General features: G+C 37.0%; 1 protein-coding gene across 5 annotated transcripts in view; it reads right to left on the bottom strand.

Annotated features, from left to right (window-relative positions):
• The window catches only part of USP22 (ubiquitin specific peptidase 22), a 112,587-nt gene that overhangs the window by 49,618 nt on the left and 46,664 nt on the right, over positions 1-16,305 (bottom strand). For 3 of the 5 annotated variants that reach the window (XM_069810371.1, XM_069810375.1, XM_069810374.1), the window contains 3 exons: positions 7,808-7,921; positions 7,229-7,273; positions 2,316-2,417 (listed from right to left, as the gene is read on the bottom strand). In XM_069810371.1, coding sequence (XP_069666472.1) covers positions 2,316-2,417; positions 7,229-7,273; positions 7,808-7,921 — 261 coding nt within the window. The remainder of the gene's footprint in view (positions 1-2,315; positions 2,418-7,228; positions 7,274-7,807; positions 7,922-16,305) is intronic. The other 2 variants (XM_069810373.1, XM_069810376.1) reach the window with 2 other exon arrangements.

Below are 16,305 nucleotides of genomic sequence, written 5' to 3'. Positions count from 1 at the left end.
CCACCTACTTTAGTTATAATACTGATACATTTGTCTTACACAAATGCTGAAACAGGCATCAGCACACTAGCCATTTCAGAAGGTCACCGCAGAGCAGTTAAACATGCCGTCTTCCAACTGACATCAGTATATCTCTGGAGGTAAGACAGAAAGCAGCAAACACCCCTGGCCTTCCTCTTAAAACAGCTTTGCAGAGAGCTTTTTATACATAAAAGGCAGCTGGTTATGCTTTAACAGACTCTTTTGTAAACAGAGCTGATCAACAGATGTGAAATACTTATTACAGATGGTTATCAACATCATCTTCATTTTCAGAACCAATAAAACTGGACATTACGCCTATTCTCCGAGCCATTTACCTACCTCAAGGTAAAACTGGATTCACTAATATCTGCTATGGGATTGATAAAAACTTGATGTCAAAAGAATTAATTATTAGAAAGAGAGAGAAATGGGAATGTCCAGATAATTGCAGCATTTCAGTCTGCATATAGGCTCTTCACTGATCTGAAACTGCAAACAGACAAGTCAACGTGAGGAAAGTGAAGGGAAAAAGACTCTGAAGCAGATATATATTTAGCAGCAGGTTAGATGGAGAGAAAAGACTCAAGGACAATGGCAGGTCTCTTCTTCCTTCAGCTAAACCCCCAATGTATTTTTGTGAAAGAAAGCTAGTTTTTTCCTTTTAACTGTAGCCCAAAACTGCATTATGTCTCCTGGGTGCTTTGATTTTTTTTCTCTTTCTAAATCTCAGCACATAGTCAGCTCCAGGGCTCAGTAGGAGAAATTATTAAAAGCATGCCTGCAGAAGTAAAGAGATCAGTCATTTCCCTTATCCCCTGTGTTTCATGAGAGCACCCCCGCCCATGCAGCGTTGTATGAGATTTCATGCAACCAGACATGTCCTTTTTAAACAGACTGAAAAATTTAAAAACCTTTAAGAGTAGGCATAGCATTCCTTCGAATTGGAAAGAGAAACACAGAAATGTGCTTCAATTCTTCAGAAAGGTCACACTCACCTTCAAAATTCTATCAAACTTTTCCCCCCCGGTGCAGTTCTATTATCTTAAGTAATTTGTAACCGTCTTTACAAAATCTACTAGAGTTTCATAAAACACAAAATCCCAGTGTGAACATGATGCAAGCAATCTTTGCCTCGTTATTGTTTCCTAGGCTGCTTGAAGTTTCCAAAGTCCAGATGTTTTTCCAACTGTCTTTCCTGTTCCACTATTGCAAATGCATAGGTCCCTTCTTTAGAATTACCATTCTATATGCATTTTCAACTTACTACAACTTACTCTGTGCTTCTCAGTCCATTTTTCCAAATAAATATGCACATATTTTGGATTTAATATGACTTACTATATTAGAAACATGATATTAGAAAGTTTTAGCAATTACATTCAGTGTATTTTGACAAAAGCAACTGCGCTGAAAGTGATGCGTTCTCATAAAACAGTAAGTAGCTTAAAAAATAGGAAAAAAACCTTTTTAAACAGTTTCCTACTTGCAATGTCTATAGCTACATCTCCAACCTTGTACCTTCACCATTAAAATGTTACTGTGCATTTAACAGTATAGGAAAATGCCCAATAATCTTCATTAGAGTTTGTTAGGAAGCTGGTTTTAAGCCCCTACTCCCCCAACCTAAAGACAGCAGAAAACAATTGGAAAACGCTGTTCATTTCATCACCCTTACCCAAATACTCCTCAGCCGTAAGTAGATGTCCCCATGTTTCAGAGAGTTCTTTGCTCAAGACTACTGAACTCTAAACATTAAGCATTTGATATGCATTTCAAAACTGCTATTTGACACACACTAGAGAACAAATTACGTCTTTTCAGAGTCAATATAAAATTGAAGACACCCCATTTAGAGTTTAGAACATGAAGCAGAAAGACATCACTGTGCTTATTCTATCTGCTAAAAACAGGTTTACCAACAGATTGCTACAGTTAAGGATACATCTCAGCTACAGGATTTCCCTTCATACACCTGCACAGGATCTTTGATGAAGACTGACTTGAGATAGTATCACTGATTTCTGCTAAAGTCTTTAACTCAACATTGACAAAAAAAAGTTCTGTTTTGTAGCTGTTACACAGATGAATCATCATCAGTACCTGAAGTGACAGAGCACATATCCTTCTGCAGTGAGAAAAAGGTAGTGTAAAATAAATGTATTTTGTTATCCTAACAGTTACGGAAATCCACTACATTACCTCACGGTAAAAATATTTATGGAAAAACAACACAGAATTTTGAACATACAAGTGGCTGAGAATCGCCTTCCGAAAGGATTTCTAGAACTTACCTATGGTGCAGTTTGTGGTTATTTTTCTCCGCTTGGGGTTGTGTCGTAGCAATTCTAACTCTCGTTTGGTTGGCTCCCATGTTGAATACTTCTCTCCAATGCCTAAGCAGACGAAAAGAAAGTTTCAGGAAGTTGTTTAGTAAAAGGATTAAAAACTCTGTTCAAGTAAAAACTTTCAACATGCTGCCCATTAAGTTAGGTTCAATCTATGTACAACTACAAGAGACTGATTTCTTTTTACACCCCCCCCCCATACTGTTCAGAAAGATATCAACCAATCTTCAAAATGATAAGAACTAAAAGAAAAAAAAAGGACTTCTTTACTTATAAAGAATACCTTGCCCAAATAAATTTGCCATTATTGAATTATAGTCCTCCTTTCAGTTAAAAAGAAGTTCCAGCACAAGAATAAATCCACTATTACTCAAAAATGCATTTCTTTGTGCTCAGAGGAGGTCAAATGAGAAAACCACCATATGATTTTAGAAGATACAGGATAATCAAAAAACATCAAAACTGACCCAACTTAATGGACAAATACAGGTTTAATCTTTACAGATGAACAGCAGAATTTAGTAATTCAATATATTGAACAGTTACTACATGTCTTATGATATACCATTACAAAGTATGACCCCTCCTTATAACCACGATGTAGGACTGGATATTAGCAAGTTCTAACACTTGAGATTCACTTTACTGACATATCTACATTACCTAAAACCACAATTAGTAGTAGGTTTAAACATAACCCTCTTCCCACCAACCAGCCAAATCTCTCCAAATACTTAACTACCCTTTCTCATGAGCTGCAGCTAATATCTGTCATCCTTCTCTTTAAACATCAACACTGTATTTCCAATACATTTCTTTTGTTCAAAGGAAAGCACAGTAGAAATGAGTCAGGTAAGTCGTACAGAGAATAGACCTGAAGTAAGCACAGAGTTGCGTTCAGTGTAAATTCGATACAAGAAAAACACAGCAGTGACGACTCATGTGCTGACCAGCTAAGTATTGCTGCAGCATTCTATGTAGCACAGAGAAATTACTATGCAAGGTCAATTATAGTGAGTCATGAAAGCATCTTGGCATTAAAAAATAAAGAATAATAAGATGACAAGCAATCTATTCTAAAACTGAGGATTAAAGTCAATTAAGAGTTATTTTTCACAGAATGCATGAGCAGAAACAGTGCTGTGCTACAGAAAATAAATTATAAATCATACATATGAAAAGGAGAGTAGAAAATATAGCTAGAGGCTTACACATTCTGCATAATATACATTAAATTTTAATAGCTTTTTGATCTTCATTTTCAGAAATAGCTATGCTTGTCAGAAGCTACCCACCCAAAAATGTTCAATTCATAGTTACTACTGTCCCTCCAGGTTCTAGTAATAAAAGGTCTCATCTTCAGATTCTAGAGGACTAGAAAAATCTTATTTACATAGATGCACCCATCTCTCACTTTATTTGATTCAACAATAGATTATGCAAGAAGCATAAGAAAGAATACCAGAATCATATAGTCCCTTTCCTTTATCCAAGGTTCAGCATCAAGCTACACACCCAGGAAAACAGAAAAGGAAACTAATTACTGTGTAACAGATTGATGAGATAAAACAGCTGCAATGCTTTGAATACATTGTACGGTACACATAGGCAAATGAATGAAGCAACTTTAGAGACGCACATATGGACAGTTCACATATGACAGAACATTGGCTTGGAAAAAGTTTTATATTACATATCTTCAGCAACCCTTTTCATATTTGTAATACTCCCTTAGGAATTTATATAAATTGGTTTGTAAAAAAACTCAAAATAATTTTCAACACTGTGCTAGTACCAGCTATTGCACTGGCCAGCTGTAAACTTAAACTCTTGCATTTGGGTTCACTGTAGTTTAAACATGGCCAAACACAGTTAGTATCATCTGACAATGGGATGAAGTCTCGTAATAAAAAACCAAAAAACTTGGATACATTTAAATCCTGGTTTAAATCAAATATAACAAAATTCACACCTGGAAACACATGTGCGCTCAACTTTAGGCATGCAATAGTTCCATATATGTCAGCAGGACTATTCATATATATTTATATATATCTATATATAATTATATAGCTTAAATGCTTATAGAGGATGGAGACCAAAGCATTTCACAAGAGCAGCTCTTCAAGTAAAGTTAAACATGACAGACTGGATTACTTTGCAGGACTCTGGGTGAATCAAATACTGTTCAATTAAAAAGAAATGAAACCAAACAGAAAACCATGTACAGTTAATGCCACAACAAACACAGAGCAAAACAGACAGAAAACTTTCTTACAGAAGCCTTTCATTAGAAAGAGCACAATTTAAGTCAGAGACAGAAATTAAAGAGTGTTGTGTTCCAGCTACGTAATATCGAGGTTTTATTACTCTTGAAAATTTGGAAAAAAAAGACTGAACCATTTATTAGGAGTGGTTCGGCGTTTAAAAGTTTAAAAAAAAAAAAATCACACACAAAGAAGGAAAAAGGTTTAATAAAAGGTTTAATAACACCCACAAACATGCCAAAAACTCCAATATAAACTACCTTAAAGATCTGCAAAACATGCACAGGTTACCGTTTACAATTAAAGGAAAGTAGCGTTATAGGAGTGAAAATTCATCATTTTAAAAGTGATGCTATAAAATAGCCAGAGAGTCAAGTCACCATGTGAAATCTCCATCCAAGAATTAATTTTATTAGGTCAAATACACAAATTGTAATTTTTCAGAGACTTTATCAGGGACCTACGGATGAGTGAAGGAAAAGGCGATGAAGGGTCTAATTTATAAAAGTCAGAATTTTGCAGGTAATCATTAATATAGATTGTTTAGTTTGCTATACTCAGCAAATCCCCCCTTTTCCCCTCCCCCAAATCCAAATATTAATTAGAATGAAGGGCTCCACATAGTCTCACCTCCCTCATTATTAAAGAATATTCAATAGCAGAGAAAAAAAAATGGTAGAGTTGCAACTTGTTCAGAGTTATATCATATAACCCTGAACTACAGCTGGACATGGGAACTCATCACACTAAGAGTTAATATTACAGGAGTATGAAATGAATCTCATGATATTTGGGGTTTTTCTTAAAGTTTTTTTCTCCAGGCATCATGTTGTTATGTGAGCGTCTATTAAAGTATATACTAATAGCCTTCAAGCACTGTGGATAGAAATTTGAAAATATACAACATTCACACTTCAATTTTTAAGCCAACCTCACTGTTTGCAGACTGGATTCACTTAAGTTCTTTAAGCTGGCAACACTATCTGAGGCAAACTAACTGTGGTAGAAACATAAACCCAAGACACTGAGTTTGGGGTTTGTACTAATCTTGACATTCAGTTTAGAGGAAGAAGGGTTTCCTCCCCCTTTATACTTTAAAAATCTTTCAGATAACATGAATCACTATGAGAAGGAGGGGATGGATTGAAGCAATGGAGAAAGAAGGGGAAAAGGACATAGTTCTCCCTTACTTCTCTCATGTATCTCCCTTTCTCATTCCTTAGATAAATTTGTGGGGAAATACACATGGTTTCATGATAAAAAGCCATAAAACAAAAGACTCTATGCCATGACTTTAAAGAAAAAATGTCTATACTGTGTACTCCAGTAATTTAAAGTGTATTGTTGTCTATTCCTTCATTTATATCTTCATTGGTCATTATGGATTTGTTCTCCAGGGACAGAAGATGCAATGTGCATATTCATATAAATATGCATTCATATATATATTTAATATGCTAGTCATTAGTCAATTAACCAGTACAGAGAACGTTTCCTGCCTGGCAGTTCCTCTTGGTGATTCCTCCCTTCACCGCAGAACTCTGCGGTCCAGATGACAAGATGAACAATCTTGTAGCTGTATTTACCCTAGAATATAAGCTATAGCAGCCTGATGTCCACTGGAGGACAAACTGGCTGCATCTCAGTCCAGAAGGCACAAATATATTATTTGCTAAGGACAACATAATTAAGAAATTGCTCTTCAAATTTACATATTCAAAGGTAAGGAACTGGGGGGCCTTTCTCTTCTGTAGCATCACGAACAAGTGTTATGTTGCTGCAGTTGATTAATTTGGTGCCCCAACAACACAGTTCAGAAGCGTTTGAAGGAGTTTTCAGAAGAGGTGCACAGCCTAAATGAAAGGTTTAAAAACATGTTTCTGTTGTGTCTTGCTTTGAAAACCAGTGCTTTGTGCTAAAGCTTTTTAAGCTATATTTTCTTGTTCTAGAACTCACTGACAATCTCACTATCCTCCTTTCCTCTGACTCAACTCCTTCAAAATGGGGAATAAGCAGAAAGTAGAATGGGATCTGTAGTAGGAACTAAGTAAAAGCAGCTATACTTTTGATATGCCGTCAGAAAAGCTCTAGTTAATACAATGTTAGCTGCTATTTTTAAAATTCGAAATGAGGTTAAGAATGGTTTGAAGTCATATCAGCCCTGACTAAGGCTGTCACATTGAAACAGGATGCCATGGATTCAGTAAGAGACATTACCAGACAGAAGTCATCTGTCTTCAAATACAGACTTTCCCACTTTAAGAAAACATACCCCCTAGAGGCCACTGGAAATGGAAGATGACAAGCATTTATAAATGATGCTTAAAAACTACTCAGTTTAAGATAAATGCTACTTCCTTTCCTTTCCAAATAAAAGGAGAAAAGGTTTGTTTTGGAGTAGTTCTATCAAGGAAAGGGCATATGAAATCAAGTCTGCTATAATTATTCAATCATTGGAACATATCCAAACAAGAGGAACACAATTTGCACGATAAAACTGGCATTCTTAACTGTGATTCATGTCTAAAATGGCAGGATAATCAGCAAAGGGACGCTTGTTAGTGAAGTGCGTCGCCAGCCCACGCCTCTTACCTGTCATTGTACACTGGTAGTGAGAAACCACTGTTGGGGTGAAGGCTAAAAAAGAAAAAATTAGGGAAAGCAAACTGAATAAAACAAATGTGTGTACATATATTTGTGTGTAAATATTTCTACATAGATACTGTGCGTGTACCATGAAAGCACAGGTGTGTAAGTAAGCTGGCACGTTCTATTAAAAAAAAAAAAAAAATCACACACAAGGGTGGCATTTCATGTGAGGGGAACAGATTTATTACCTATATCACGTAAATAAGCCTAAAGGAGCAGACCGTTAAATTTTCTACCTAATACAGATCTGACTGATATTATGCAAGTTTTGCAGGGTTAATGTTAGATTTTTTTTTTTGTAATTAAAAATAAAATATTTTTGCTACAATTAGGTGCGGCGCACATGTTAAACTAACAGTCTAACTCCTGGAAGGTAATAGCTAGACATCTCTTTTCTCCCATGGCCTGCACTACTATCTCTAAAGAGCTTTTTCTTCCCCTTACTGGTTTTTGCCATTGACAAATGGGAGGGACAGGTATGATTAAAAACAGAAACAAGAAATTCAGGCAGGAAAACCAAACCTTGTAATTTCCAAGCTTTTCGTTGTTCTTCTTTGGCAATTTGTTCCATGTCTTTGTCGTATATGTAATCTTGACACATAAAGCAGTATATACCCCCATACAAAAGGTCTATGGCTGCAAAACAGAAGGGAAGTTGGGGAGGAGGAAAAAAGACGTGAGTTCATAAACTAGAAGACATTTTAAAGCAGGCTTCCAAGTCAGGCACTCTTTCTTCTCAGCAGTCCACAAAAAGTAAACTCTGTACCTTATAATCTGGAGGGGGAAAAAAAAAAAAAAAAAAGAGGAAAAAGAGACATTTTTCCAGCGACAGTATGAGTTCTTCAATTGCTTCTGGCACAGCAAGAAAACTGTGCAAGACAACAAAGCATTAGCTGCCTTAAAGTTGTTTGTAATTCACAATATACTTTTTGAAGACATAAATAACCAAAAGGCATAATTACAGTGACTGACTACAATACATGCAGAACTAGTACTGTAAGATTTGATATATAAGTTTGAATTGTCTTTTTCTAAGACTTCAATAATTTCTATTCAATGCCATTAAAATAATTACAAAGCACCTACTTAAAATCCAAATGAAAGCTCAAACAGAAGACAGCACTGAAAACTCAAAGATACTTGTCCAGGGGAATGATTTTCTGGAGTATTTTATTCCACGGGTTACATGTGTCTCAATTTCTTGTTTCACACGCCCTTTCAGAATGGACATACGAACACTGACCAATGTTAAAAATATTTTTCTTACACAATTGTAAACAACAGAAAGCCAAGAAATGAAATAAAACTAACTGGGAAATGACATTTTGCTTCAACATATACCAAGGAAGAAGGAACTGCAAACTAATCATAGCAAATTGCTCATTTTCACTACAAAGATATGGAAAAAAGCTACAATCAAAGTTAAAAAATAAATAAATAAACAAAATGCAGTGGGCACTAACAAATTCTTAGCCAGCTACTAAACTACAATCTGCATCCAGCAGACAGCTGAGAAACACATCACCATTCTCCCTCAAGAGTATATCCTCCATTTATTTTATTTCCAAATTCCATTATTTTTTCCAGATAAACAGCACTATTAAAATAATCTCACTACAGTGGAAACTTGTTTTAAACAAAGGAAATCATTACCACATTAGGTGGCCTGCAAGAAACAGCACTGAATTACTCTGAAGTCATAAATAAGCCAAACCGCACGCCACACAGCAGGAATTCTGCTGTCAGTCTCATCAGGCAAACTAAGTAAAGTCTTCGTCCTCCCCTGTTAGTGGGCCAGTGCTTGTGGTAAAGTTTCTAGGTAAGGTTGGTAAGCTTGGTAAGGTTTCTTTCTAACCACACCTCATCCACCCTTCACAGCTTCTACTCCTCTCACAACCTGCTACCCCACTCCTTTAGTCCTCTGCACCCTTTTTTTCCTCTTCTCTTTCAAAATCACTTTGTCAATGATTATGTCAAATTGTTTGTTACTTTTCCTATTATATAATAAAGGGAACAATTATTTTAAACAAGTTTGCATAATGTCTCTTGGCTGTCATCTTGCTTTTGTGCTTCATGCTTTTGTTTTGCTTATTTGGACCACAATCAGTTTGTGGAAGACGATAAGGATGGCTTGCATCACCTTGCGCAATGTCCAAACACCAGAATTTTCACCCTGGTGCCCAGAGGACTTAATAAACTCCTTTAGCAGAGTATCACAAAAGGGGATAAGAATCTTAGCTGTGGTGAAGATCAGTAACAAAACACTACGCAATTGTGGGGTGGGGGGGAATCACAAGCTACAGAGTATTAGGGCTATATCCTATTTACTCCATTACCTATTGTACTACCAGCTATGCACAGTTTTCAACAAAGAATTGTTGAAAATCTAAAGGTACTGGTCTTGAAAGACAAAATCAAATATTGTTCTCCATATATTTTTTTAAAAGATCACAAAAGCAGCCTCCCTCCCTGCCAAATAATAGAACAGGGCTGGCAGAATATTAAATAAATAGGACTCTCTGTGAGCACTAATACTTCCAATCTACCATCAGAATGGGTAGGCCTATGTTGTGCTCAGAGGATTCCTTACTTTTCTCAGCTTTCTGGATTTACACGCATGAGTGATGAAGTACAGATGTCAAGATCAAAACCAACAAGAGACCACCTTATACAAACCACTTGCTCAGAGCAGAAAGAATTTCTGGTGTAAAGAATCAAAAAGTTTAACGGAAACACTGGCAGAGTAAAAGCCGTAATTGTCCAGTGCCTGATTAAGGACTCTTGAGAAAATGTCCTCTCTCCAGCATACTTATGTGAACAATACACTTGTATATATGCCAACACTTTCAATGTCATTAAAAAGACTGCAATAGGTTTTGGACAAATTACCTCAAGCACCAGTGACAAGGCAGCCATACAGGCCTGGTTACAGCACAAAGGAAGGGCAGGAGTTTCTCATGAAAGCGAAAACACAGCTGCTCAGTTTCAATATCCTAGGAAAAGAGTCTACTAGTAAAGTTCATAAGTTAATTGTTTCAAATTAGTATAATTCAGATTTTTCCCTTGAAATATACTTCATTATTCTGGCCATCTTGGGGTGAAAAAAGAATGTTTTCTCTAGGGCAAAGTACAAAATATCCACCACCAAGTCACTCTGGTGGGCCACCATGCCCACAGAGCTGGTCCCCGGGGCCTGGCAGGCGCTGGGCAAAGGGTCCCCAACGGAGGAACCATTGAAGAGACTATCTCACTTACAGAAATTCTTCCAGAGCAAGCAATTCGTTAGCACTAACGGAAGTTACACTACACCGAATGGACAAAGTTCATAAAAAAAAAAACTTTCTCCCTCAAAGGATTTGGTGGGTGGGGCAACACAAGTTTCACCTCCTTGTTCACAGCAGGCTAAAACTACCTTTTTTTTTTTTTTTTTTAAACTAAATCACTGTGAAGCTCTACCCAAACTGAAACACCTGACCAGAAAATTCAGAAAAAAACACTATGACAGTAAGGTATGAGAGTGCACATGTAACAAATTTCATCATTTGCATTAGTATTTAGCATCACAAAACTAACAGAAACGGGCCTCAAATTCATAAAAAGTTTGGGAACTACTAACCTAGAAACAATGCCTAGATGTTTCAGATTAATCCACTGCCAACTCTGCCTTGATGCCCCGCATTCCTCACGAACGTCTCTTTCAGGAGGCTCCTCCAGAATGGCTGCTGCTCCTACCTTCCAGTATCTGCTTTTCCTAACACTACTTCTACAGCTCTCAGGACGTGGCAGGGTGATGAAATCAGAATACTTTAAATTAGTTTTATCTTAACACACATACAGAATTGATTACACTGGAAAAATAAAATATACATTCAGTAGAAATACACTTTTTGCTTTCATAGGGAAGAACCAGAAGAAATTTATAAGAATCATAATGTCATTTTATTAAATTTGATTAATCTAATTTCCTGCTTCAGGAATTCAAAATACCTAATTGTGGATCACAGGCAAAGTAATTTAAGAATGAAAAGGCCTCTTGGAATTTAACATTTTTCTTTGCTTTTATACCTGCTATGCTGACAACAGGCTAGTCTTACTTAAAAGTCAGATCTCCTCATACCTCTTCATATACAAAATTCTAAGCAGCTGCAACACAAGAGAGAAAAATCAAAACATACCTCATTTTTCATTTAAAAATAAAGCTATCAGTCTGGAGAAAAAATGAGGCATCACAGAAGATCACGCGGGAATGAACTACTTTATCTACTGGTGCAAGTGACAATAAGTTTTGAAAGACAACAGCTCAGGGGTGAAAGTTTAAATTTAGGCAGCAAAAGGTCTTCAAACTCTCCATCTGGGAGCCAAGCGTTTTGTTTAAGCCCGAGTGCTTTACTTCGCCAAATATATCCACTGACATCCTTGCGAAAATGTTAAGAGACCAGCGATGATGGGAACATAACAACATGTAAAAAAGCAGGGAAACGTGCCACATCCAGAGGACGCATGTGCGCGCACGCACGTCTCATCCAGTTAAGAAACTTGTATGTTCAGTTTTTGAAAGACCCAGGTGAATAGAACTAGTGTTGCTCAGTTGAAAATGGGATACTTCAGCATAATATACAACAGACTTCCATCAGATATGACATATCTGTGAATCATGTTTTGGCATCATCTTCCTTGGAGCACTGATTGCATTCAAGTAGAACAAAACATACAGAAACTCAGAACTGCAGTCAATTTTTACCTGTTTTGAAATTAATTCCACTGTGAATTTCTGTGACTCAGTCTTGGCATGTTATCAACCTGAAATCAACACACACTCATATTCTATGCAAGTCACCTACATTTTTGTTCAACTTTTGTAACAATGAAGACTAAATCAGTAATTCTTTTAGACAGTATTCTAAGTCAACATCCTAAGATAATTCATATGCCCTAATTTCTCACCTTAAGTGTTAATCATTAAACCAGTTTCAGATAATAGTCTCAAGTCCACAAGAAGTGATTTGCTAAACTTCAGCCAGCTCTCCACTTTTTCTTGCATCTGATATATCAGCACAAAACAAGTATCTGATTGCCTTCCTCCTGTTTTCCTGGCACCTGGAACCCACATCACAGGTCAGAATTTCTAAACTGAGAAGATATTATGGTCTCCTGATACGAGTAAGAAAATCTTACTAATCTCAGTAAGAAACAAAAATAAACCCCAAACACCACCACCCCCAAACCCCAAAAAACAGAACATAAAAAATACACAAAACAAAACAAAGAGGCCAAAACACACTAGTAGACTCATCTGATGCATCAACTTACATATTTGAGTTTTTGCCAGGAACTAGTGAGCAGCCATATCAAAGGCTATTCATTCTTCTCCCTTATCTTCTCAGTCTCTATCAAGGTGATCACAGCCTTATCAACTCTCCTAGTCACAGATATATATTAACAAAACGACAAAAACCCCCCAAAAATGACAAAAAAAACCCCAAAACGACAAAACAAAAAAAAACCCCAAACCCCCCCCAAAAACCCCCAGAAAAAGCCGCCCCCCCCCAAACCCAAAAACAAAAAACAAAAAAAAAACAAAAAAGCAAGCTAGTCCTGCTAAACTTAGCTTCCACTGCAACCATTGAGAATTGTAGGTACTTACTTTTGGGGGCAGGGGAGGGGGCGGGGAGAAGACCAAAACCAAACCTGCCCCAAACTTCCTTTTTTTGCCAAAAATGCAGCATGAGATACCCAATCTTTTAACATACATTAAAAATGATGGCCACAGTTAAGCATTATCCTTCCCTCTCACATTCAATATTTAACAGAAAGGGTATTCTCTTCTCCTAATATTTGAGATAAAGCCATTCTATTCAAGTACTACTTTTTTCTTTTTTTAAACCAGCAGCCAACAGGTAAGAAGTGTTTTTGTGGGTTGTGCTCTAAAGTCTCCAAAAGATGCCTATTGACCCTATACAGATCTAGAATTTTAATGTTAAAGGGACTGATTTGCCTGCAATCCAAACATGGCAAGTACCCAGTACTACCCTGCAAACCACTTAAATAAAACTAGAAAGCCAAATGGCCAGCCTCTGTGCTGTACACTTGCCTCTGTAATGGTTTAGAGTATCATCCTACATCAGCATGCAAATACAAGCCAGGGCAGGTAAGATGAAGGAAAAATATATTAGTATCCCTATGGAATCTACATACCAAAAATGTTAATTTAACTGTTAATTTAGAGGAACCATGGTCTGGCAAACATTTTATGTTAATTTATTATGAGTAGAATATTAACTCCAGCTCCTTGACCTCATTCAGAAATACACGTATCACACACACACAGAGTACTTAAATATGTGTGCACACACCTAGTATACTACAGAGGAGTCCGTAGCATGCCTATACTTAAGTTGCCCTGCAATTTCTATTATAAAATACATTTTGCCTTTTGTCAGTCTTCTCCCTGCCCTTCTCTAACCCTACAACCTTCAACAGTTCCCCTGTTTGCAGCAAACCTGAAAAGAATGAAAGCTTCCTGCCTACAGCACCTTTTCTTGATCCCACAAAATATTATTCAGGTTTAAAAGAGAGAAATTGTTAAACACTCCCTACTTAATCTTGCTGGGGTTTTTTTCAGAAATTTGGGGGCAGAACCCCCAAATCACAGCCACCAAGTCTTGTGCTGCTCCATATGATATGATGCAAACCGCTTACACTCATCTGCATATTCTCATTTGATCAATGGAGACTTACCTCAAAACACTATTTTCAATAAAAGCAGTAGTAAGACCCAGAACAGCACAGAAGTTAGTAGTTGGGTCTGAGGCAAGCAGATGCATGCAGAGCTGGCAATATGCAGGTAAATAATCAAGAGATGGGCTTTCTGAGGGTTAAGGATATTCCAGGTGTACAGAGAACTCTTCAGAAGTCATTTCTGATAGTAAGAGGAGCTTTTGAGAGACGGCTTACAGAAGCTCCTAACTACCTGCACTCACCAGAGCAGCTCCTAGCAGAAGAAAATTGCAATGAACAAATGCCTGCTGCCTTCTTATGAGTTCAGTCTGGCTCAAAGTTTGAGCTAAACTATAGGAATGCCATGCTGGAATGCGCATCACATAAGCAAATGAAAATTTGCCTGCAAGACTTTGCACAATACATCGTAGAATAGCATATTTTTTAATGGCTATGAGGAACATTGGAGGTTCAAAGCCATACCCTATGGCTGACCTGTATATCCAAAATGCTTTCCTCCTCCTCTGCTTCCAATCAACAATCTGCTGGTTGATATCACAAGGATATTATTATATTGAAGTAGAAAGAGTTTGTACATTCTACTATCAAATTTCATCTCACTTCTATTACTGTAGTCAATGAGGGTATTTAATTCTTATCACAGGACCACCTAGCCCTCCTCAGTGTAAGCAATACCTCTGAATTTTGTGACCCTCATGAATTTCATACACAAATGTAATTCCTTCTCTTCAATTACTAGAAAACAGCAGTAAACCAGGACTGGTTCTGTTACTAAAGTCCGTGTGTCCTACACACTCTGCTTTCAGTTTATTCATCATCAGTCTCTCTTTATCCTGCCTCATATACACTACAACTCTTATATTAATCCCTGTCACTTCTACCTCAAGCAACAATTTCCATGGGGTTAAAATGTCACATTCTTCACTTGATCTACACAAATTAGGTCCAGCGTATTTCCTTTTTCTAAGAAAATCAGTTATATTATCAAAAAGACATATTAGTCTGACACAATCCATCTCTGACGGAACTATAAAACACTGCATGCTGTTTTCCATTTGCCTTCATCTCCTTAACAGACTTTTCTCCACACCATCACCAAGCAAAACATCACAAGTCAAATCAAGAGGCTGGTAAAATCCCCAGATGACCTTTTCTACCCCTTTCTGAGTCTAGATGCAAAAGGAAAAACCAAACTGCTACTCTAGCACTGCCATACACTGTGCTGGGAACTGCTTTAATTGCCCCTTCCACACAGAGTATAATGAAAATCTCAGCTGTTGTCCTGGTTTTGGCTGTTTACAAAAGAACTCAACTCTACTGCCATCGTGCAGAATTAACACTATGGTCAATACCTTCCAACTCAAAAGAAAATTAAACAGCTTCTACTGTCATTCCTTTACATCTGTTCTTTTTTGACCTATTAAATTTCAACAGACAGGTATGCGTTAACAGCAGTAACCAGATTTTTTCCTTTGACCAACGTCAAGTATAGAAACCAGCTTTTTGTCACGTTTCCCCTGAATCAGGTGAAAAAAATTAGTTATTTATTCTCTAGGGGAAGTAGAAGCTTTTTGAATTCTACCAAAAAATCCTCAACTTAATCTATGAGCGTGATTATGCTCACCCACCCAGTTCCTCTCACCACAAATGTATTTATTGGACTGAACCTTACATCAGCATATATGTAGAAAAAACAGTTCCTCAACAAACAGTTTGTGATCGAATAAATAATGAATGTACTCTACAGGACTAATTCTGAAATGAACTGTTTGCCAGCCTCCTTAGAAATTGAATGGTACTTCAGCCTTCCAACTCTTTCTTGTTTAGTCCCTTAACCACTGAACGTCAAGCCTGCTATTTCACCTACCTCTATTCTTTTAACTCCAGAACAGAGCCTTACAGCAGACCAAAACTTCAACCAAAAACTGCATTATGTGCTGTTTCAGAGATACTATTCATGTGTTAAGAGTGCACCTCTAACAGATAGGAGCATAGCATGGAAATGAATGAGTTGGCTCCTTACCAAGTTTAAATACGTCTACACAGAGCTTTGATACCATAATTGAACTAATCTAACTCAGAATTGTTATCTGTAACAGACTTTCCTCATACCAGTAATTTTTTTCTTGCAGCTAAGTGTATATATATATATATATAGCATGTGGGGGAAATCTCCCAAGCAAGGTTACACAAATACTCCACTCTCAAAATCATCTATTTTGTCTTCTCATATGATATCCCACCAAAAAAGTTTTAATCATTACGTAACAGAAGCAGAAAAT

Source organism: Haliaeetus albicilla, chromosome 22 (assembly GCF_947461875.1).
Source record: "Haliaeetus albicilla chromosome 22, bHalAlb1.1, whole genome shotgun sequence".
Taxonomy (NCBI): domain Eukaryota; kingdom Metazoa; phylum Chordata; class Aves; order Accipitriformes; family Accipitridae; genus Haliaeetus; species Haliaeetus albicilla.
The sequence above is the reverse complement of the archived record's forward strand: the minus strand, read 5'-3'. Positions and strand labels throughout refer to the sequence as shown.